This window comes from Ornithodoros turicata, chromosome 3, assembly GCF_037126465.1.
Source record: "Ornithodoros turicata isolate Travis chromosome 3, ASM3712646v1, whole genome shotgun sequence".
Lineage (NCBI taxonomy): Eukaryota > Metazoa > Arthropoda > Arachnida > Ixodida > Argasidae > Ornithodoros > Ornithodoros turicata.
This window is the reverse complement of record NC_088203.1, coordinates 91039823-91062963: the sequence shown is the minus strand read 5'-3', so window position 1 is coordinate 91062963 and position 23141 is coordinate 91039823. Positions and strand designations below refer to the sequence as shown.

At 44.8% G+C, this 23141-nt stretch overlaps 3 protein-coding genes across 4 annotated transcripts; 1 reads left to right on the top strand and 2 right to left on the bottom strand.

Moving 5' to 3' along the window:
• Window positions 1–286: 286 nt before the first annotated feature.
• LOC135388813 (NADH dehydrogenase [ubiquinone] iron-sulfur protein 4, mitochondrial-like) lies at window positions 287–19889 on the top strand. Of its 2 annotated transcripts, none has more exons than XM_064618633.1 (6): window positions 287–396; window positions 660–810; window positions 1205–1380; window positions 1739–1812; window positions 4186–4295; window positions 19763–19889. In XM_064618633.1, exons 1-5 carry the CDS (start codon window positions 335–337, stop codon window positions 4287–4289), a joined length of 567 nt encoding a protein of 188 aa, XP_064474703.1. In that variant the 5' UTR covers window positions 287–334; the 3' UTR covers window positions 4290–4295; window positions 19763–19889. The 2 variants fall into 2 exon arrangements, with proteins under 2 accessions (XP_064474703.1, XP_064474704.1); XM_064618634.1 differs by lacking the exon at window positions 19763–19889 and adding an exon at window positions 12435–12598.
• Window positions 5098–14303, bottom strand: LOC135388809 (mucin-2-like). Its single transcript, XM_064618627.1, has 2 exons — window positions 13146–14303; window positions 5098–9214 (listed from the first exon to the last, which is right to left on the bottom strand). Exons 1-2 carry the CDS (start codon window positions 14254–14256, stop codon window positions 7020–7022), a joined length of 3306 nt encoding a protein of 1101 aa, XP_064474697.1. The 5' UTR covers window positions 14257–14303; the 3' UTR covers window positions 5098–7019.
• On the bottom strand, window positions 18380–19203 carry LOC135388814 (UPF0235 protein C15orf40 homolog). The gene is made up of 4 exons (XM_064618635.1): window positions 19021–19203; window positions 18860–18962; window positions 18661–18788; window positions 18380–18546 (listed from the first exon to the last, which is right to left on the bottom strand). The coding sequence occupies exons 1-4, from the start codon at window positions 19129–19131 to the stop codon at window positions 18454–18456; spliced, it is 435 nt and encodes a 144-aa protein (XP_064474705.1). The 5' UTR covers window positions 19132–19203; the 3' UTR covers window positions 18380–18453.
• Window positions 19890–23141: the final 3252 nt, after the last annotated feature.

Sequence of the window (23141 nt, the reverse complement as noted above, 5' to 3'; positions counted from 1 at the left end):
GAAATGCGCAGCAGTTGTATACACGAAAACTGCGACGGAATTTTGGCAAAGCACGCACGTACCGCTGCTTCCAGCTTAAGTTGGCTGTGGCTGGCTGGATACTATTAGCCATTAGCTCTTGCCGGCTACAGCCACTACAGCATTACGTAAAAGTTAAAAAATAAATTGCATTTTTGTGTAATAAAAATTCAAATATACTCTAAGAAAGCTGCAGTGGTTCAAAATGTTTAACACTTAAACGGCATTCACAAAAGCGCATAAAAGTAGTGTGAGCTGAATGAAGAGGAAGAGAGGGGGAGAGGGTGTCGTAGCAGAAGAAAGGAAGAAAGTAACGATGGCTGCTCGACTTCTTGCGCTAAATTTTGGGAACGGACTTCGAAGGTCCTTCGTACCGAGGTGCGTTTCACTGGACACTTTATTTGGACGCCTATTCCTTCCAGATATAAACATTCTTTTGTCACTAAAGATGATGCGATATGCGAGTGAACAAGGGACACTGTAGTATGACCTATGCAGTTCAAGAAAGTGAAACAGCTTAACATCGCATTTACACGTACATACTTAAAGGAAATTAATGCTTCACAATTTCTGCAAACCAGTCAAGTGTTTTCGGTGCGCTGCCAGCTCGCAATAAACGAAGTTTCCAATGCGTTTTTCAGCGTCTCGTCCTCAGTCGGTACGAGGTTTGTATCAAGTGGAGACACTTCCATGCCAAGAGAGTTGACAAAGGATGCTGAGGCTACTCTCAGGGACCCAGCTGTTGCCAAAGAGATTGAACAGCACCAACAGACAATTGTCGTTGACACTCCTGTAAGTGTGCTGAAGTAGGAAGCGTTTCAAAAACGAAGGTCATGATATTCTTGTCATATCTGACAGGGGTAAAGATTTTGAGCTGTCGCATCACAATTAGCATTGAGTAGATTGCGCTCTTATAATGTAAGAGTTACAATTCACGCACCACATTTGTCGTTATTGTTGGCTGCTAACAAAAACAGTTTGATTTTTAATTTAATTTCATGTTTATTCACAATAATAAGTCGCATCAACATATGGTCAGTTTAGGAGAGCTCGTGGGCAATGCTGCACAGTGAACCACTTTTGGAGCTTGGCAGTGCTGCCCCTTTGTATTTTTAAATTTTGAAGCACATCACTACGAGTACTGAGAAATAATTCACAAAATTCACAAGGACACTTGTGTTTTCAGGTGAACATTGCACCTTTGACTGGTGTGCCAGAAGAGCACATCAAGACCAGACGTGTACGGATCTTTGTGCCAGCTCGTAACGCAATGCAGTCTGGGACTCATAACACACACGCCTGGAAAATGGAGTTTGAAACTCGAGAACGATGGGAGAACCCACTCATGGGATGGTGTTCAACGTAAGGCAGTCTTGTTGTTGATGTCGTGATGACTTGTGGATACCTCTGCACCACAATATGTAGAACCCTATACAAACTGCCAGTAGTTGCATTGGTTGCATTGGAACAAGGTCATTTCTCAAGTTCTTCTGGGGTTGCCTAATCAAGCTCTTATGATACACGTATCAGGCGTGGATAAAGTTACTTGACAGATTTCGGATGAAATGCAGCCAATGCATCCGCACATACCCCATGCTTCATGTGCAAGATCTTACTTTTTGCTCTCTGGTATCCACTAACCTCACTAAACTCTAACTGAAGTAAAACTAAACTGTCTCGTCGCTAATATTGATTACTAATTTTGGTGCCATTCTCGTAGGGGTGATCCGCTATCCAACATGAACTTGCACTTCAGGACCAAGGAAGAAGCAATGTCTTTCTGTGAAAAGAATGGTATGTGTGACCTCATACAACTTGGTGGAAAGGTGAAAGGTTCTCAACACAGACAGCTCATATTTTACATTGAAGGACACATTTAGGGCACACACAGGTCTAGACACATTGGGGCAACAAAAACACTATGCCTTCATTAACTTACGGTAACTAATGAAATGGCAAAGTGTGCCTTAATTCTCTGACAAAGCAATTATATGCCATATTGGCAATGTTTTCTAATCTCTCTGAAGATTCATTTTTTGCCTGCACCCCCTTGTACACTCTAGTACACATCCCCAAACACATATCTGAGGTTTTGACAAAAATGTGAAAGCCGTTTTTGAGAAGGGCAAAAGCTTATTATGACATTGCAGAACCATTGAAAGGAATCTTTTGAGAGACGTGTGGCTGGTAGTTAGTGCGGTTTCCGCATGCACCTAGCTGTTTGGGGTATTTTTGTTGTCATATGTGGCTGATGTTGCACTCAGATGGTGATAGCCTCTGCTGTATGCCCCTTTCTTGTAGTACTTACATCCAGTGTTGCATAATTTGCATGACAAAATATCATTGCTGATTTTGAGTACTTCGATAGGGACTGCCGTGATGAAACGTGCGCCATCATTTCTGATGAAGACGTCGTTGACATTGCCAATTGCAATGACGAGAGACGTGAATCAGATGACGCCACTGAGGAAGCACGTGTGGTGACACTCCAACACGCCCTAAATGCACTCGGAGCTGCTCTGGTCCTTTTTGAGCAAAAGACTGATGTTCCTGAAGTTCGTGCCATAACTAAGAGCTTAGGAGAGCTTGGTGCTTAAAGTAGCACAGAAGTCATTTTTAACACCCAGTTTTCTTCCTATAAAACTGTTAAGTAGGCCAGTAAGATGCACCATGCGAAGTAATTTACACCACAGAGTCATAATTATCGCAGAAATTAAATTTAAAATACGCCGCTAAAAGCGATCGTGCGCAACGGTGGTGAAGAGCAGTACCAGCCTGTGATCTGCCTGGAACCTCGCGCTGACGCTATAAGGAGAACGCTCGCTGATTGGCCTAGAGAAATGTTGTCTGCTACTCGGCTGTTCGGGGTTCTGATAAAGCCTTTCTCCTTGCTCGGTAATGCTTCGGCCGCTCCTTCTATCCCCAATTCTCCGGGAAAACTGGCAAAACAGGTTTACGGCGGCAAATGGGACAAGGCGCTGACCCCCACTGACCGGCAAACCAGAACGAGTCTCCTTATGCCGTCATCGGTGACGTGCCATCATACCTCCTCATCCTCGTTATAGCTGGAGTGGTGAGTTAAGGGTGAAGGCGCGGAGCTATGTTTATGTGAGTTTTTTTCTGGGAAACAAGTTGCACACATCAAAACCTTTCGTGCTATTCGGTATAATGACACACACACTTTCATCAGATGTCTTAATCTGAAATTTTTTTGGATGGCCCTCTGTACTCCTTTAAGCAATCTTGCACAAATGAGTGTGCGTGGTTTCATATGCATTACAAAAAGAATACGGGCCTCTTGGGCAGCTCAAAATATCACAGGATCAGCTCAGATATCATAGGATTCACATGGGGAGGAAAAGGTTTCCAAGCAAAATAGTCATAAAGCAAGGATGAGATTAACACGTGTCATACTAACAAAGTTAAATTGTACTTTTCGGAGGAAGGGAAGTAAGACAAGTAGCCAGACTGTAGCTCTCAACATCACTTTTTTGTGTGTGTCCCTCATTATAGAGCTCAAATCAAGAATACTACAAAGTGTACCATCTGTGCATGCTGACATATACACGTATTTACTAATGTTTCACAAACTACATCCATGTTTAGCCAACAAAGCAAAAAAACATGGGAAACATTCAAAGCAGATGGTACAGTTTATTGTAGCAGACGCTGCCTGCTTTGGCGTAAAGTTATAATGGAGCTTTCTTAAAATACTAGTAAGGTGTTATTTAGTGAATATAATGACTGCCATGTCGTTTATCCTTTCTGAACAATATTTTGTTCACGCAACTTTTACAGCTATATTGTTGGTGGGGCTGGCAATGAGGCGTAACCTTGCTGGATGATACGTGTTGCAGGCGACTATAAATCATGATGTGGATAGTGCAGTCACTGTTGTAAAATCCACAACAACAGTAACTTTATTTTTAAGATGAGGAACTTGTACAACCCAGCGATTCCAGACATTATTGTTGTAAAATCCAGAAACTCAGTACAAATAACTTGTATTTCATTTTGCACATGAAAAACATGTGCCCATAGTGCGAAAGTTGCAGAAGTAACTTGTTGCAGTTTAGTCTATTTCGGCGCAACAATTCTAATTATGTGTCCCAGTTTTTTTTCTTTCTTGTTTGTTTAACTCACCTGGACATTCTGTTCTTGTCTTAGGTTGGGAATACTTTGTTGATGACCCATCTCCGCACAGGCCACCAAAGAGGAGTTACGGTGATAACTTCTCGTGGAATAGGAGGACAAGGGTGTCCACAAAATAGATTTAAGTAAGTGCCACGTTACTGCAACTTATTTCTAAGCTAGCATTGCATGCAAATCTGCAATGTGTATCAAATCCTGTTTCAGCCGCAGTGATATAGTCATTTGATGAAGTCGTACTTTGTATGCTGGAATTTAGTGTACTAGTGCCTCAACTGTGACCCAGTCTAATTTTTATGACCTTGAAAAAGCAAAGCAGGACATCCTCACATGATATGTGCACGCAGTGTACATCATGCATGTGAAGCATACACTTTGCCGAGACACTGAAAGTTCACATGACAGGATATATCATTTGCATTGTGAATGTTCGCTGATATTCACGACAAGCTAGAAAAGTGTCGCACGTAGCCCCCCCCCGGAGGGGAACATTGGGCGACTCGCAGCAATGCATGTCTTATTAGTGCTGTAGAAACAGATGCTGCGACTTGGGGATTCGACTCTCCCTTGCTGTGCAAAAGCAATGCAGATGAAGAAAGGATCTGCTTTCCGGAGTGTGTTTATACTTGCCCAGTAGCAACATGCACACCAGTGATATGACATATGGTTTTATGAAACCTATTCCCTTTCTTGTTGCTAGATGAAAGGGAGAAAACTCTGCATTAGCTGCACTCACTCTTTGGTAGCCCCGAAAAATGATACTTGGTGCCGGTTTAATGCCGTCGTGTGCCCCAACAGGTAAAGTTGCATTGACATCTGAAGAGCGCTTCAAAACCAGCCCGAGATGTTGCTATCGTAGATTAAGGTATCATAGACTTGGGGTGCAACTTTTGCTTTCGGGAGTAGCATTCGTAAGGGAGCTTTCCCTCATTATCATGGTTTATCTAGGTTCTTTATTGTTTCTGTTGGTAGTACACAGGGTATTTACAACTTTCTGAAACTCAATTGATACGTGTTAGAGTGTGCGAACGACACAGATCGACCCTTCTCTCACAATATCTTATGCTGGGTGAAAAGGCTCACAAGTTTGGAGCAGAACATCATCGAATGAGCACAGCACCACAAAACATTTCGCCGTGTGGTATTCGAGATTATTTGGATTGGGCCTTTTTTGATCATTCGAATTTGATTCGCCGTATGAAGAAATTGTATTCGGATTCGATTCAAAGTGCAAGTGAAAAATTCGTGAACTATTTGCAATGGAAATTTTGCTATTTGCATAGCTCTAATACATATGGTACGTCATTTAGGCTTCCTTGGGAATACCCAAACAACAGAAATGAATGAGACAGGATTTTCTCGAACGCACATTCAAGTTGTGTAATCTACGGCAGTATGGAAACAGTGCTCGAAGCCATCGCTCCAATAAGTAGAGGCCCAGAAGTGCTAGCTGTACTGCTGCATGTGAAAACAAAGTGGTACAGTGCAACCCCGTTAATTTGAAATATCTTAATTGGAACTTCCGGATAATTTGAACTGACACTTCGGTCCTGGCAAATCCATGTGTATTTGAGGGGGGGGGGAAGAGAGTCGGTAATTCGAACACATGAACGTGTGGAGCGGTTTATTCAAAGAAGATCGCCTGACCGCGGTAAACCACACATCGACGTTGAAGCGTGGCCTGTACGCTGTTGGCATGTCAGGGACAGCTTTACTTATTAAACGTTAGGTTCACTTATTACTTATAAGCCCATTCCAATTAAAAGTAATACTTCTGCCTCAGGAAGGAGTAGCAAGGAACGAATCACCATAATGGTGCACGCAAATGTGACTGGCACGGAACTCGGCGTCGGCAAAGCAAGAAAGCCTCTCTGTTTTGAGGGGTTCAAAGCCCATCCTGTTGACTATACAGTAACCCCCCCAAAATGGCCGACATAGTTCGATATTTTCTCAAATTGGGTTGCTGATATTCGTGTTCGTGGAGTTCGTGATTGGAATGACGGAATTGGAATGACGTTAACAGAGTCGTGGCTGAAGAAACAAAAGCAAGCGCATATAAGGTTATTTTCTGCCCTGAGCTGTTTTGATGCCTGCCTCTAAATAAATATTCTGGAAAGAATGAGCCTGCTATATTTCAGCCAATCCCGCGACCGCGAACGTGCCGCGAGGCCCAACGGGTCATGACGTGTCTCCGATGCAGCTAATATGCGCTGCAACGCATGAAGCCCTCATGCAGAGCATATCCCTTCAATTCGAACTCTGCGTGCATTCGAACAAATCTTCATTCCCCTTTGCAGCAGCATAGTGTGGGTTCGCAGCGCCCGGAGTGAAATGAGAATCGCGCCCCCAAGCAAGACACTTAACAGTAATGCATCAGAATCCCCCCATGCAGTAGAAAACGCTTCATGGACTTTGCGCTTCGGTTGCTTCACCTTGAGAATATGCCCTGCTGTCTCATCACACACAGTCTACTGCCGAAGCACACAGGGTGCAATTTTACACCGGCGTGGTATATCGAACCTTGCTTCAATCGCCTTCGCCTTTGAGGCGCCCAGAAGAACGTTCCAAGAGCGCCCAATGTTAAAAAATTGAGATTTTTTTCAAGTGATAAACAATTTCGGCGTTGTTGTTTTGAACTTTTCTCTCTCTGTCGACAACTTGCGCCCCAAAAAATCTTGCACCTGGGGCGACCGCCCCTACGGCCCCCCTCACGCCACTGCATTACAATGAATTATTAGACCTAGTGAATATCTAACCTAATGAATATCTACATCTAATGAATAATTAGAATGAACAGGATTGCACTGTGATGTCACTGTGAGCAAAGCAGTCTCAAGGGTCACACCTGCAAATCAGAGCTCATCTACAGACGACGCTCGCTGTGAAACTTTCCCAAATGTTTGTAGGCTTGCAGCATTGTTGACAGTTGTGGAGTCGTCGGCCACCTTGACAGTATACGATCCTGACCGCCGATTCACCTGCATCCGTATGCTACCTTCGCTGCTCTTCTTCCGCGTAACAACGTGCGTACGACGGCGACGCAAAACTATTATGATTACGACGGCTACTGCAGTTAATACCAGGGCAGCTATGACAACCATCAGGGAAACTGGAAGGCCAACACCCGAACCACTGGCCCCCGATATTGCGCCGACACTGATATCACTTTTTGTGCATTTCATTCCAAGTTGAGTGGGGGAAATTGAGTGGCAGACTGATTTAAAGTTCCGGCTTCTCAAGCAGATGAAGTAATCGTTGCACCAGTCCAATATCTTGATGTCGATCTGTCGTCCGGGACTGCACAGTACTTCTGAGCTGGCTATGGTGACGTTGTTCTCGAGAACAGTGATGGTGAAGTTGCACCGAGAATCGCTGTGGACGGAGAAGCCACTGGGTTCCCAGTTCACTACCAGCTTGTCTCGTGTAGGAATTAGCTGTACATACATGAGCGTGCTGGGAACACTGGTTCCTGCACCTTCTATTTCTCTCGATGACAGGGTTACGTCCACCGGTACACTAGATGCTGTGCTTGTTTCATCATACTTGTATTCTGTTGTTGGCTGCATTGTAGCATCAGTTGATGTAACGGTAGCAGCCGACGTTTTCAACCTAGTAGTCGGAGAATCTTTCTTTGTGGTTGTAATGACCGGTGTTGCTCCCGTTGTAAGTGGCAACACACTGAGCGTCGTAGAATTGAATATCATGCACTTACGAAGCAGCACGTCGTTGCTTTCGAATGCCAACAGGCAGATCTCGTAATCGCGCCTGTTATCGAGAGATGAAACTAGTGCTGTTCTGTTTTCTTTGTTGCGCGGGCACTGAACAGTAATGTTATTGTGCGAGTATCCTAAAATACCAACAGAAACCGAGCAATTAATCTGCTTGCCCAGCAGTTCTAGTCCGTGACCGGTGAAAAAGAGTTTGATCGTGTTGTTGATTCGCACGGAATGCACAATGTCCATGTAGCCATCAAACTTCTCAGAGAGAGCATTCGTAGGAGTGCTGGCCATCAGTCGTTGAGTGGATGCCGTAGGAGAATCTGAAACGGTTGTGAGTGTCTCAGTTGATGTGATAGTTGCAAGCACTGTAGTAGTTGTGGGCTGAGAAGTGGTGTCTGAGATGTTACTGGGCTTCCAGTTCACCACCAGCTTCTCGTGTGTAGGAATAGTGGTCGTGCTGTGAATGCCTGTTACTGCACCTTCTGTTTCTGTCGATGAGAGGGTTACGTTCTCAAGTACAGTTGATGCTGTGGTTGTTTCGTCATGCTTGTATTCTGTGGGCTGCGTTGTAGCATCAGTTGATGTAATGGTGGTAGCCGACGTTTCCGGCCCAGTAAATCGAGAATCCACGTTGGTGGTTGGAAGGTCCGCCCTTGCGGTTGTTGTTGTTACAGGTAATGACATACTGAGCATTGTAGAATTGAATATCGTGCATTTACGAAGTAGCACATTGTTGCTTTCGAAAGCCAACAGGCAGATCTCGTAATCACGCTTGCTGTCGAGAGACGAGACTAGAGCCGTTCTGTTCTCTCCATTATGTGGGCACTGAACGGTAATGTTATTATGCGAGTATCCTAAGATACCTACAGAAACTGAGCAATTAATCTGCTTGCCTGGCAGTTCTAGTCCATGACCACTAAAAAAGAGTTTGATTGTGTTGTTGGTTCGCTCAAAATGTACAATGTCCATGCCACCATCAAACTTCTTTGCGAGAGCACTCGTAGGAGTGCTGTCCATCAGTTGCGGGACTGTTGTCAGATCAGTCGTGCTGTGACCCACAGAGGATGAGGGTGCTTGAGTGGATGCCGTAGGAGAATCCGCAACAGTTGTAAGTGTCTCAGTTGAGGTGGTAGTTGCAAGTGTTGTAGTAGTTGCAGGTTGAGAAGGGGCATCTGAATGATCTTTCGAGCAGCCCAGAGACGTGAAGTCGAACTCAACAACTTTAGTGGTACTGCCATCACATATTGCTGACGAGATGGAGTCATCCGAGAGTGTCTTGAGGAGTCTGGCAAAAGTGTACAATGTGCAGCTACAGTCCAGGGGATTACCTGTGTGAAGTGAGAAGTTCAGTTCAGTTAGTCAGTTCAGGTTTATTTCATAATATTCACAACTGACAATTGACAAAAACTGGGTGGTCCCTTAGCGGACGCTAGTGGCAGGGGAACAGATAAATCTTGGCTATCGTTAGAGTTTTTATGTCTACATTCATGAACAGAATACAGAACTGCATACTTCAACAGCTGCTGCAGGACTAAAAGCTGAAGACAACAAGCCTTATGACTACAGTGCGGCATTTTTAGAGCCCGAAATTTTAAGGCTTGACCTGTTTCTTCCCCAAATTTGCACCCGGAATTGAAGGTTGCCTCTTTAGGGTGAAACCTAATTTTTACCTGGCCGACTGCCCTCACTGCAGTACAGCCCCATTCCTCCCTGAATTTGCATGAATTTAGAGCACATGTTGATTTCCTCGATTTTTATCCCCTGAATTGGCAAACCAACATGTTCCAAAAAATTCAGCCTCTCAGTATTTATCACCACACACTGAAAGGATTACTCATAATGTATCGGCAGCATGGCGCTGAAACTAGTTGACTATTTTTTCCTGGAGCGGCAGTTGATTCCATATTCGAACACCGAAGTGTTGAACAGTACAAGTACCATAAACATTCTTGACGATTCGGAGGTTAAAGTCGCGATCGGTTGTGACCATCTCTCTATGACCTGTTAGGTAGCTCCGGAAAAGTAAGTTGATGTGACCCCTAAATCCGTAGTGTTCGAATTTATCTGTAAGAATGTCACGATTGACTGTACCAAAGGCTTTCTTTAAAGGGTCTGTCACATCCATTCCATTTGATTTCGAAACTGTGGTGTAATTTTATTCCTCCTGGACCACGATATCGAAAATCCCATACGAAACAGTGGTCTAGTTTTGAGTGTTATTCGACGGAATGCATGACAGGAGCAGACACTGGATGTTGAGAGTATGCTGGAATTCACTCTATGGAAAAAATGAGATAACATCACTCCCGAAAAACCAATGAGGGCGCGACCTTGAGAAAAGGAATGCCGCAGCCGTGGGGGCGTCTCGTAGAGTTACGGGGCGTCTGGACGGACGGCGCCTTTCCTCCTCGGAGCGCCTCTCCCTCTCACTCCTCCACTTAGGGAGTGACGTCATACCTCCGGAGCTTCAGCGGGCACAGAAGCAGTCCCCGATCTTTAAAATTTATTTGTGTAATATCTAAGCGCTTTTCGGATGAAAGAACTAGGCAGGTAGATTGTCGGCCTATGCCAAACATAGTGATATCAGTTCCGTAGATGGGTTTCTGGATTCAACCGTCCTCTTAAAACCCCAGGTAAAGCCTTCTGTTCGGGACGTAAGGAAGATTTGATTGGCTACGATATGGGAGAGGACGACCAGTGACGAAACCAGAATAACGAGAAAATGAGTGCGCTGTCTCGGCCCGCCTCTGGTCGTTCAACCACACTTATCATGACCTGCTAATCTATCGTGGAACGATAGAGCAGAGTATTCTCCCCGTCCAGAAAGAATATATGGGACGTGCTTGAACGACCGAAAGCATTTCAGTTTAGGAAAGGTCCTTTTTCCAGCATGTGTCCACCGCGAGTTGTCCACTCCGATCATTATTTTGGATGGGGCTCGTTGTATTGGTGGTACTAGTACCGGCGGAGGGCAGAACATGCTTGAAAAATAAAATGAATGAGAAAGAGCGACCCTGGATGAGGCACTCGAGCAAGAAAGTACATGTTCTGATAAGAGGACCTCATGGTTCATTCAGTGTGCCCTTGACCATTTCCTATGATGGCTATGAGGCCCCCCCCCCCCCCCCCCCCCTCATGACGGTAATCCCTCCAGGTACGCTATTTCCCACGAATTTCTTTTACCTCAGAATGACTATTTCGGACCATAAGGTATGAGACGTCGAGGAGCAGTGATTTATCCAGAACCTCCCCGCAGCCCCCAACAACCCCCCAAATGTTTGGCAGCACCCCACTAACTTTTTATGCTCCCTACAAGGTGGGGGCCATGCTATTCTGCTATTTTTTTTAAGTTCTGGGTATCCTCTAAGGCAAACCCCATTCTCACCTACGTTCGGCACCGAAGTGAAAGAGGCACAGAAATGGCTAATTCTTAAAAGAAATATCTCAGCATTTTGGTCAGGGATTACTGTCCACAGATGAACATTCAGTGTAGTCGCATTGCCATTGTGTTTATCGTTCAAAGTCAGCGCACGTGAAATTAGTTTTTCTTTTTTTCCTGATGAAGGTTGAAGCTGAGCTAGAGTGTAGAAATAAGTGAAGGTGTCTATTATCCAACACGGGATACCATCCACATGTGTCAACAAGGAAGTTGAGGAACTCGGGGAAGGGAAGTGGCTGGAACTAAGACAATGGGACGGATCCCCTCCTAAGCTTTCACCTCTACACTGCACATATTTTAAATGTGCTGCTTGTGTCGCGTGCTTGCCGTCCCCGACTTCTCATACTTTATAGTCCGAAACAGTCATTCTGACGTAACTGAAATTAATTAGAAATAGCGTACCTATTGAGATTAGTCAGGAGCCTCATTAGAGCCCTCAGAGGGAATGCTCAAGGGCACACGGTTAATGAACCCAGGTGTCACATTATCCAAACATTTATTTTCTTGCTCAAGTGTCTCATCCAGTGTCACACTTTCTCGTTCATTTTATTTTTCAAGCATGTTCCATTCTCCGCCTGTATCGGTACGACCAGTACAACAAGTCCTATCCGAAATAATGATAGGATGCGCCTCGCAGTGGGCACACGCTGGTGAAGGACCCTTCCTGAATTGAAATGCTTTCAGTCATTCAAACACATCGCTGGTACGTTTTTATCTTTCCAGATCTTTCCTGCTTGGGAAGACTCTGTTCTACCACTCAGATAAGCAGACTATGATAAGTGCGGACGCGCGACCAAAGGCTGGCTAGAACAATGTGCTCATTTTCTTGTTATTTTGGTTTCGTCACTGATCCTCCTCTCCCATTCCAGAGCCAATCAAATCTTCCTTACCTCCTGAAGAGAAAAATCTGTCCTGGTGCTTTAAGTCTAAAAAGTTACCCAAGACCAGCGCAAAATCCAAAAACTCCTTGTTGGCTACAAAATCCAGCGACCATAATCGACCATATAAATCAACTGCTGTTTGATTTTGCTAGTGGATTTCAAGTGGGGCAAACGTTAGAGGCACCCAGAGAGGCTTTCTTCATCGGGGTAACTGGATACTACCTGCAGGTAACCCTGGCATTTTAGGATCAAACACAGAAGATCTGCCCTCAGTCGCTGGAGGATGGTGAAGCCATTTGCATAAAGTGAAAATGTGAAGCTGCTTTGCAATTCTATGTGAATTTTGATTAAACTTGCTCACGCATGTTACTGTGATGCACACGAGAAGCTTCTTCTAGTTGTGAACCAGTGGTATTATTCTTTGTGTGTGTAACTTCATCCAAAATTATTGATGTTGAATGATCACCTATCGTGATGTAATGCTGAAGTCAAAGGTTTTGAAGTATGTTGATGTCAAATGATGGATTATATGATGTGATGTGATGACTGGGCTGTGAGTAAGGTCCACCATGATTTTACTCCGAACAAAATTCCAGAAAAGAGTTGACAGAATGTAAGTGTGTTGCTCGTAACAATCAGGAAATGTGGCACTGATGACTGTCATGTGGGACTGTGGGTAAGGAATACAAATTCTGAGCGTATAAGCCTTTCAGTTCAATACAGTGTAGCTTTTTCTAAAATTGAAGGCTGACTGTCCAATGAAAACTTGCTGTCTTGCTGCCCTGATGTCACTTCAGTGATGTTACAGTGATCTAAAGTGCAATGAAAATCATTGCAGTCCATCACTCAACATCACATCATTTTCCGTGACGTGGTAGTGAATGTCCGTGACAGCCATCATAAGTGAACTTGCTGACCAATGGTTCTGAGTCAACTTACCTGTTAAGATGACACTCCTAAGAAGCGGACTGCTTGCAAATGACCCAGAGAGGACGTATTCAATGTCGTTGTCACTAAAGTTGGCAGCCTCAAGCGACGAAAGTCCTCGCGTGCGATTGGCGTCCAGATACGTCAAGCCATTCACAGATAGATCAAGGTTACGAAGGGATGACAGTCCAAGAAAAGCGTGGCCGTCCAATATGTCAATCTCATTCTGACTCAGGTCCAACTGTTGCAGTTTTGTCAGCGTCACGAAAACGTCCATTTTTAAATGACCGATCCTGTTGCGGCTTAGGTCTAGCACAATGAGAGACTGAAGCGAGGATTTCTTGCCCCCGAGAAAGGATAAGTCACTGATGGTGTTTTGGCTCAAATCGAGCTGTTGCAGGAGAGGTAGGTGAAGAACCATGTCCCTACCAGATAGAAGGTTTCGATGCAAGTTCAAGCTCTCGAGAAGGCTGCATGACGTCGAAACAGCGGCGGTGCAAGAACCGAGGCCCACTTTTGTAGCGTTAAACGCGGTCAAACGGTTAAGCGCAAGATCGAGGGTAACTAGGTTTTCCAGACGCGCAAAGGTGCCGTCTGCTATACTACTAACTGTGTTATTCCTCAAGGCAAGGTTGGAAATATTGGTAAGCCCCTCAAAGTCCTCGCCCTGAAGTGACGTTATCGTGTTGTTTGAAAGGAAAAGAGAGGTGAGGTGGGGAGTGCCTTTAAGCGCATCTCTCGGCACGGAAGCGAGCGCGTTACTCGTGAGCGAGAGCCCAGTTAAGTGGCTTCCGAGGGTCCCGAACGCATCCGCGGAGACACTGGAGACTCCACTGTTCCGGAGGTCTAGGCGTTGGAGGTTGGGAAGTGGCACAGACAGCTCGGTGACGACATGCACAGAGGGCACAGATAGAGCGAGAGCGTCAACACGAGCAGGGTCGATCCCCGATGGCAGGTCCGAGTCTTCCAGCCAAAGCACTGTTGTCTCGTTCACTTTGCTTCCCGTGCACGAAACTGTGGACGTCGGAGAAGCGATCGTGCAGTTCCATGAAATGCTCGAGTTCCGTGCATCACAGAAATGACACAGGAGCAGCAGGGGACACCAAAGGAGAATTGGATGCATCACGGCACGACGTATCGGTTTTGACGGTCACAGTGAAACGTTGAGACGTCAAAACAAGAAGGCGATGTATTGGGTGAGGCAGGAAGAGGAAGGAGAACTTCCTCTGCGGGAAGGGCCAGACATCCTGGGTGATGAAATGGGTTATCACAGAGCGCATGAGGGATGCCACGGAGTACGTCATGGAGGAGGCTCCATTCACTTGTCTGATTTTTATTTACGAACTTTTCATGAATTCCAGCTTGTTGATTAGTCGGATTAATTACCATTTACATCCAAGGATTTTTTTATTAGTATTGCAGTACGTCAAATACAACGTTACGAGGGGATTGCGAGGATAAAACCACGAATAAAACCATACATTAGAATAGCTCAGTTGGTACATAGCTATACAAAGAAATTGGAGCTGCAAGGACAAGGGACATAAAGAACACACGTACACAGGACCGGCTGCTCCCCTGCAACAAGTTATTTAGTATTTGTCGAGGCAACTGCTTTTATACAGGTTTGTCATGTGTCTCCCCCCGTGTCTTTCCAAATTAAGAATGCTTAAAAAAATTCCCGTTCATTAATTCCTGTTAATTTGGAAAGAAGGGGGCAGAAAAATGTATCAGTGAACCCTCGATCGCACTGATGAACTAGGATGAACTGATGCACTTAGATAGTAAGTACGGTGAATGATGGAGATATGCAATCTGTTCCGTTTTGTTCCCTTGTGTGTTTATTTGTTCCCCTCTCGTCACATGACAAACCTGTATAAAACCATTACCACAATTGTTGACCCACAATTCGCATGAACCTTTAAACACGTCACACCTAACCCTTTATAATACCATGCCAATGATGAGGACGGTGCCCAGAAGAAGAACAGTCTATGTTCGAAATATCGGCGGCTTCTGTCCTGAGGCAACTCCCTTCCTACATCTCTACCGGTTCGCTGGATTTCTACCCATCTACTGTATAAAACCAGTTGCCTCGACAAATAAATAACTTGTTGTAGTGGAACAGCCGGTCCCTTGTGCATGTGTTCTTTATGTCCCTTGCGCTTACAGCTCCAATTTCTTCTTATAATAAAACCACACATGTTGTTTAGTGATCACCAGTGGTTCTGCAAGATGCATGCATTGATTTGTTGTTCAAATCGGTATTCAGTATGTCTCTTAAAGTAAACTCGCACTATATGGCAGAGTGGTAATTTCTATGAAGTTGCATCCCCATGTTTCAGATGTTACATTCTCACACAGAGGATCCCTTATTAACAGGTGTAAATTTTGACAAGTTGCTGATGCATATCCGAACTAGCTGCGAGTGCAACAGGAAAACAGATGCAAACGACGAGCAATCTTACTACAACTGAAAAGGTTACGCAAAGATGAAAGACAGGATGCAAAGGAGAAAGGAGGTCACTTCGGGGAAGTGGGTCACGTCGAGGAAGGCCAGATGTGCAGGAAGGAGTAAAAGCGAGAAATGGCTGATACATATTTCTTTTGCCTTGGTGATCTGGTAATACTGCTAAGAGCTTCCTTCACTGGATGAATGGCCAAAGTGTTAAAATTATGTAGGAAGACTTTGCAGCTGCATGCGTAAGGCTAAAGCACCATGGAGAGAAGCTCGAAACCCTGCCTCTTTGATGCATTCCTGGTCCCTAACACATTCACCATGCGTAGTATGAACTGAACATTGGTTACAAGAACAAAGATATCAACCAAGAATCGCGACAAAAAAGGTGACTGCTGCAACTCAACCACTGCCAGCACAACATGGAAATTAGATGTGATATCAGAAGCAGGGGTGGATCTAGAGAGGGGGTCAGGATGTCCTGACTCCTCAATTTGTGTTTTCACATAGTGTTTAATTGACCTAGATTGTGTATCTACTATGCTGGCCAAGGCTGGACCCCCTTTCAGAAAAATCCTGGATCTGCCCTTATCCGAAGTAAGCGAACTTCCCCACTGGCAGACTGGAATGGAATGAGCAAATGATGTAAGTGACATCACACCGCTTCCAAGGGGTGCGTCAGGCAACTGGTTGCCACTATTTTTGTTTGTGAATCACACTTGCATGAAACACAATACGTTTCAGATAAAGATTATTATTGAGAACCATTCTCCACCAAGAACTAGAAATTTTTTAGAATCTCTTCATCATGCCTTTGAGATTTAGACCACCTATCCAACAAAGAAAGGAAGAGAACTCTTAGGAGGCTTACCAGATCATCAGGAAGGCTGAGACAAGATATAATTGGCCTTAATATTATATATAATATAATATAATTGGGCACTTTTGCTCCTTCCTGCAGAGCTAGCCTTCCCCAAAGCGACCCACTTCCCCAAAGTGACCTCCTTTCTGTCCTCTCTTTCATTTGTGTAACGTTTTCTCATTGGTAGTAAGAATGCTCGTCCTGTTGCCGAGAAACAATTGTCTGACCGTACAGCGACATTTAAACCAAAATTCAAAATGATGGGGTGAAGCTATGAAGACAGAAATATGGCAGTCAACTGCTGTATTTGAATCTTTCGTACTCTACCCTGAGGCAGTGTCGGATTTAAGGTTCTGTCATTCAAATTGCAAATTGCACACATCAAAACCTTTCGCACGATTTGGTAAAATGACACACACACTTTCATCAGACGTCTTAATCTGAAACTGTTGAAACTGTCTGTGACGCTGCTGTCACAGACAACCCTAACCGAGATAAAATCACAGGTGGAAATTCAACGTTCTGAGTCTGGAAGACACAGATAGACAAACACAACAGTAGCCTCAGGTTAGGGGGTCGCCCCCCCCCCCCCCCCCTTGCTGTGTTCCCTATGTAAAAACCCTAGCTCCTGGATGATGCTGTGCCGCAAAGCATGAAATTTCCTTAAGACACAGATAGACAAACACAACAGTAGCCTCAGGTTAGGGGGTCGCCCCCCCCCCCCCCCCCTTGCTGTGTTCCCTATGTAAAAACCCTAGCTCCTGGATGATGCTGTGCTGCAAAGCATGAAATTTCCTTAAGACTTAAGGAAAAGTCTTAAGGAAATTTCATGCTTTGCGGCACAGCATCATCCAGGAGCTAGGGTTTTTACATAGGGAACACAGCAAGGGGGGGGGGGGGGGGGACCTTCTAACCTGAGGCTACTGTTGTGTTTGTCTATCTGTGTCTTCCAGACTCAGAACGTTGAATTTCCACCTGTGATTTTATCTCGGTTAGGGTTGTCTGTGACAGCAGCGTCACAGACAGTTTCAGACAGTTTCAGACAGTTTCAACAGTTTCAGATTAAGACGTCTGATGAAAGTGTGTGTGTCATTTTACCAAATCGTGCGAAAGGTTTTGATGTGTGCAATTTGTTTCCCAGAAAAAAGCTCACATAAACATGGCCCCGCACGTTCACCCTTAACTTGCCACTCCGAGTGTAACAAGGAGAAGAATGTATGATGCCACGTCACTGATGACATTACAGGGGCACCTCGTCCTGGTTCGCCGGTCAGTGGGGGGTTAGTGCCCTGTCCCTCTGCCGCCGTAAACCAGTTTTGCCAGTTCCCTCGGAGAATTGGGGACAGTAGGAGCGGCTGAATAATGACCGAGCCAGGAGCAATGCTTTTTGAGAACCCCGAACAGCCAAGTAGCAGACGACAGCTGAGTAGCAGACAACATTCCTCTGGACCAATCAGCGAGCATGGTCCCTGTAGCGTCAGCGTTAGATCCCAGGCAAATCCCGGGCTGGTACTGTTCTCGACCGCCGTTGTGCATGGTCACTTTTTACGGCGCACTTTAAATTCAATTTCTGCTATAATTATGACGCTGTGGTGTGAATTACTTCTCATGGTGCATCTTACTGACCTACTTAACAGTTTTGTAGGAAGAAAACAGGGTGTTAAAAATGACTTCTGTTCTACTTGAAGAGACTACCACTTGTTCACATAGTTGGAGTATGGCAAAATGTGTTTGGCAAAATGTAGTTCTGCATTTTCCCATGGACTTTTTCCGCTTAGTCCTCTGTGCCCACACTCTTTTCTTTTTGCACTGTGAACTGTACTCTGCATATTTGGCACACGTTTTCCCGAGGAAAGCACAAGTGCGCAACTCATAACCTAATGCCGGGGTTGACTGTGTTAGTTTGATTGACTTGGTACAAGAGTATATTGTTGAATATACCAGCAGCTTTAATGCGAAAACCCGGACACATCCATCGATTTTGAAACATTTCTTTTCATTTACTTCCCTATGGCAGCCTGGAGTTGCTGCAGGACTTGATCCACTGATGTACTCGACAGAACGAACACAACCTTGTCCTTTGATCGTGAGCCCTTATGAGGAGAACAGGGTAAAAAGGGTGCTGTAATGTAGCCATTACACGATACGACACAGGGATAAAGTCACGACAATGCAAAGAAAAAGTGTTAGTTTCTGGATGAGCATACTTTTTCGAGAGAGACGTCTCTTCTTCTAACATTGAGCACTTTAGCCAAAAATTTCACAAGTTCGGAGTTGGCTTCTCCGTCGGTTGGCGGCGCTCCAATTTGAACTCCAACTGCATCCGCTGCAATATCTGAATTTGGACAACCTGTTGTCAATTGGCCTGGTTTCAAAGGATGAGGAGTAATAAAATGTGATAGATACCTGTAATTGAACTCTCCTTGGCTCCGGGCTTAGCGTGAATTCTTATAGCGACGCAACCTGTACTTGTAGCGTAAACAGGTTCATTTTGTTGTGCAGCTGCGTTCTGAAATGAGTAGCGTACGCTCAGAAACAGTTCGCAGAGTGAGCTGCTGTCTGGTTACCTTAGCGGTCGTGGCTTGGGGTTTATTTTGGTCCTTCTTGGCTTTAGGCATCGACAGTTTTTGAGTTAAATAAGTCCTACGACTGCAATATTGCAAAAGTCTGTAATGCATAGCTTGCTATCACGGACCGAGTTGGAGTTCAACAGAGGCCGCCATGAAAGGAGAAAGCCAGGTCCGCAGTCTGGGAGATCTCCACAGTTTTGGTTTTGTGTGAATGTGGAAAATGAACGTTTCGTTTGTTGCCGTATCTGCTATTGACATCTGGTTAAAATGCGTGAGAATCTCTACGTCTTTACCAGTTCGCGGTTTTCACTATCCTGAAGAGTGTAAACTGGTAAACGTGGTAAACGCAGAAGCATTTCAGTATCCAATCCAATCCGTTGTTCGGCCAGTGGGAGCCCGCTCCTGTCCTCTGCTACTGCTTGTGCTTCTTCACGGCTGGAATGTGTGCGGCTAAATAAGAGCAATCAGTCGATATGATTAGAATTCGAAGACCAAGGGGAATACCAAAGTCCCAGTTATTGCTAGCGGTGGTAGTGGGATTTGGCTGCAGCTTGTACACTTGGTATCCCACCATTCAGATGAAGCAAAGCCAGCGACGAAAAGAGCTCGCGAGAGCGAGCGCTGAAGAACTGGACACATGTGATCAGCGGTATTGAATTAGTAAATTGGTTTGACTGTGTTATCATTACTGTGCTGCGGTGATGGATCGGCCACTAAAGGCTCGTGTTTTTCTTTGTAGAAGTCAAGATGTTCAATGAAGTCGTCTGCTCCGCATCGGGAGCTGATACAACATCGTGCTTTTGATCTTCCTGTGTGTTTGGTCGGGAATACAAAATAGGACATAATAAATGCACCTTTAGTCGGAATTGTTACACTTTCTGCGGCTAAACTTTGGCTAAACTTATTTAATCGTATTTGGAAACACAAAAATTGACACAGTTGATTTGACAACAACAATATTTTAATCAGACTTTTGTCTCCCATGCAGGAGATATCATATCAGCGTCACTGTTGGTAGGGCAGCACATGCTACCAGGTGAAATTCTGAACTTGTTGGCCGTTGTTGGACAACCAGGTACATGTTTGACCATGCAAACACTGACCCTGGCACAAAGATAAAAGGTGGGGCCCCCGAAAATTCCTAGAATCGTGGTACATATGCAGGGACTGTTTCGTGCTGTGAGCCATCAACCACTTCCCAAACTGTATGCAGACATCTTTACTGGTTGTCATGCTTTTCATTCTGGTCACCTTGGTACACACTGGTGGTGTCTCTGGCATGGCAGACAAAACATCTGGTTAAATTGTGATTGTTTTTGAGTCAAGTCAGTTTTATGTGTCTGATGATGATTCCCCCTTTTTGAACATTTTCACATCATTCGTTTCTTTTGATGCATAATACCCACTTTTCTTGCCACTTTGCTTAGCAGCTGATTCAGGATACCTGCGTTGTACATACGAGGGGCAGGCCACTGTTCAGGTCTGGCCTGAACATGCATTGTACCTTATATGTAGGACCTTTCCTTTCTTAATAAACATATCCCCCCCCCCCCCTTATATGTAGGGAGTGACGTTTTCAGGATAAATGTCTTTCTCAGATTCGGGGGGGTAAAAATTGGGTGCTATTTTTAAATCTGTAATTCAGGGAGAAATCTAGCGATAATTGTGGCTTCGGGTGTTATCGGGTGTTTTTGTTTCTCCTCTTGTCTTTTAGTCCTTTCCTAATCTTTTTTTCGTTTCTTTTTTTGCGGGATCGTGACCTTCCAGCGGTAATCCCCGAAGGCATAGACAGTGTTGACACACATGGGTGTATTGCTGGGAACGTAAGTGACCCATTCTTACATGTGTTACACGTGGCTACCTTTGTCCGTCTTCAGGTGGAAACATCACTTGAGGATTTCATAGTGATTGGAATTCAGGGAGAGATCTGGTTTAACCCGAATTGATCGGAGGTCAGTTCGGGGGGGGGGGGGAATAACCGGGCGGAATCGGGTTTAACCCGAAAAAGTCACTCCCTACTTATATGGCAGCCCTGTTGATATCTATGGTAGAGATTGGTGGCACGTTCGGAACTTCAAGTATTTGCCTAGGCTGTCTCATTGCAGTGCTGAAGTGGTGTTATGAGAGCGCTGTTTGATTTACATGTTTATCACCCACAACTAATCTCAGTCTATGGTTGCCTTCACCGTAGTGGTTCAACTTTCCTTAAGGCAAATCTGCCCACCCTCTAGCATTGGGCACACCAATAGAAGCAGATGTTCTACGTTTCCTCCCTTTCTCAACCAAACTGCAGAGCAGCCCCAGTAATTACATAGTACATATTACCATTGTCATTCTAAGCAAGACCTGATGAAACACTTACAATACGCAGAAAAGGTATGTGCCAGCCACAAACTGGAAAAATACTATGCCTGTACCTCTGGAGGCCATGGCTACACTTGGTCTTGCACCTCAAGCAACATTTGGTCAATGTGTTAAATATGAGCAAATTAGAATGGTGCAGCTAGATGGTATACTGTAGAAAGAGGTAACATTTCCTCAAGGTCGAGGAACACACAATACGAAGAGGACAACATAACTCAAGGAAATGTTACGTCTCTCTGCGTTAAATGTGTCGCAGTACACGTGAAGCATACACTTCCTGCCCAGTGTTGAAAAGCAGAAGATCCAGAGACGGTAGATTCCCTTTGTAGTTCCTGTTCAAGTTGACTACCCTCACAAACTTAGCGGAGCATAACTGCTAGGAGACTGTCGAGTGGGTCCATCATGAAAAATTTTTCATAGGTGAGGAAAATGATTATTTGCTTACTGATTACATCAGCAGCAATAGTGGTGCATAATGGTGCCTACTTGTCCTGTGCAGAACAAGTTCAGCATCTGGTGGCAGGATATCAAACTAATAGACGAGTTCAGAAAATCACAGAGTGCTTAGCGTCACTTTGAACTGTGGAAGTGTACTAATACGAAAGAAACGGATGGCCTCCAAACTGTTCAGATTTCTCCCCTACCGGTCCATTGTCCACGACGTGTCAAGGTCAGCGAAATGTGAAGGATTATTCTTTGTTCCCCCACCCAGCAAGCACCCAGGATGCAATGCGTGCGCAAAGAGCACTGGGATTTTCTGAACTCGTCTATTCAACTGGCCATAAACAACGGGAATTAGCCGAGGCAGGCTACAAACACAGACAAACACCATTGCTTTCACAGGAATTGTGGTTAAATATGTTGCAAATATGTAGCGTTTTGGCTCCACATGCAGCAAATAATGGATCATGTCAATTGCTGTACGACGGCCTAGAGAAAGAGCGGTAACATCGATTAAGATTTCACCGTGTGCGCTGATAATAGATTTATTACATGTACAGATTTCACATTAGTAGGCTTTAGGCCATAGGATGGGTGAAACCTAAGACCTGAAACAAAGAAGTGGCTCATTGAGTGAGTGGCACTTATATCCTAATACATGGAAATGAAATACCTATTGTATCTACGCGTCCTTCCTGAACTTTGTGTTGTAGATTGGCAGGTACTGTAGCACTACTTTCCAGTCAGTAAAATATAGAACTGCCAGACCGGCGGTTCCACCGTATGCCCCTGCTGACGTCGTCCTAAAGGCAGTGATGGGGAAAATTACAGAAACACACACATTATAGGCATCGGATTCATTCATGAAGTACAGCAGCCCATCTCGAGCAGCTGCTCACAGGGTACATCTTGCTAGATATAATGCTTCATCCAATGCCGGATTGATTCACAGAGAAATAACGTTCAGATTTACCAAATTCTTGCCAGCTCGAGAATTTTCGGCCCAAGCATTTTTGTGATCACTGCTTCGCTCCTTTTCACCTTCAACCTCAAAGGGATCCTCCTCGAGCTGCAAAACCGATCTTTGGAGTCGGATTGTGTTGGATTGCTGGATGATGGTGACGATGACGATGGCGATCGTTCTGACTAGCTTATTCCCGTTGTATCGTATGGACAGCGCATCAACACATGCGCGTCCTAGCAAAAAAAGAACAAAATTAGAAAGTACAGCACACATAAAACACTGTTCCCACGCGTCCTTGCCAAAAAGAAGAATAATAAAAAGTACCTGGTGGGCGAACAATGTTGCCCGA

Coding starts and splice junctions, on each gene's coding strand:
- LOC135388814 (XM_064618635.1), bottom strand. CDS start 19,131: ATGCATTACAGACTTTTGCAATATTGCAGTCGTAGGACTTATTTAACT. Junction 18,789..18,859: donor CAAGGAGAGTTCAATTACAG/GTATCTATCACA, acceptor GTCCAAATTCAG/ATATTGCAGCGGATGCAGTT. Junction 18,547..18,660: donor GAGACGTCTCTCTCGAAAAA/GTATGCTCATCC, acceptor TCTCCTCATAAG/GGCTCACGATCAAAGGACAA.
- LOC135388809 (XM_064618627.1), bottom strand. CDS start 14,256: ATGCATCCAATTCTCCTTTGGTGTCCCCTGCTGCTCCTGTGTCATTTC. Junction 9,215..13,145: donor TAGGAGTGTCATCTTAACAG/GTAAGTTGACTC, acceptor CACTTCACACAG/GTAATCCCCTGGACTGTAGC.
- LOC135388813 (XM_064618633.1), top strand. CDS start 335: ATGGCTGCTCGACTTCTTGCGCTAAATTTTGGGAACGGACTTCGAAGG. Junction 1,381..1,738: donor CTCATGGGATGGTGTTCAAC/GTAAGGCAGTCT, acceptor CCATTCTCGTAG/GGGTGATCCGCTATCCAACA. Junction 1,813..4,185: donor GTCTTTCTGTGAAAAGAATG/GTATGTGTGACC, acceptor TTCTTGTCTTAG/GTTGGGAATACTTTGTTGAT.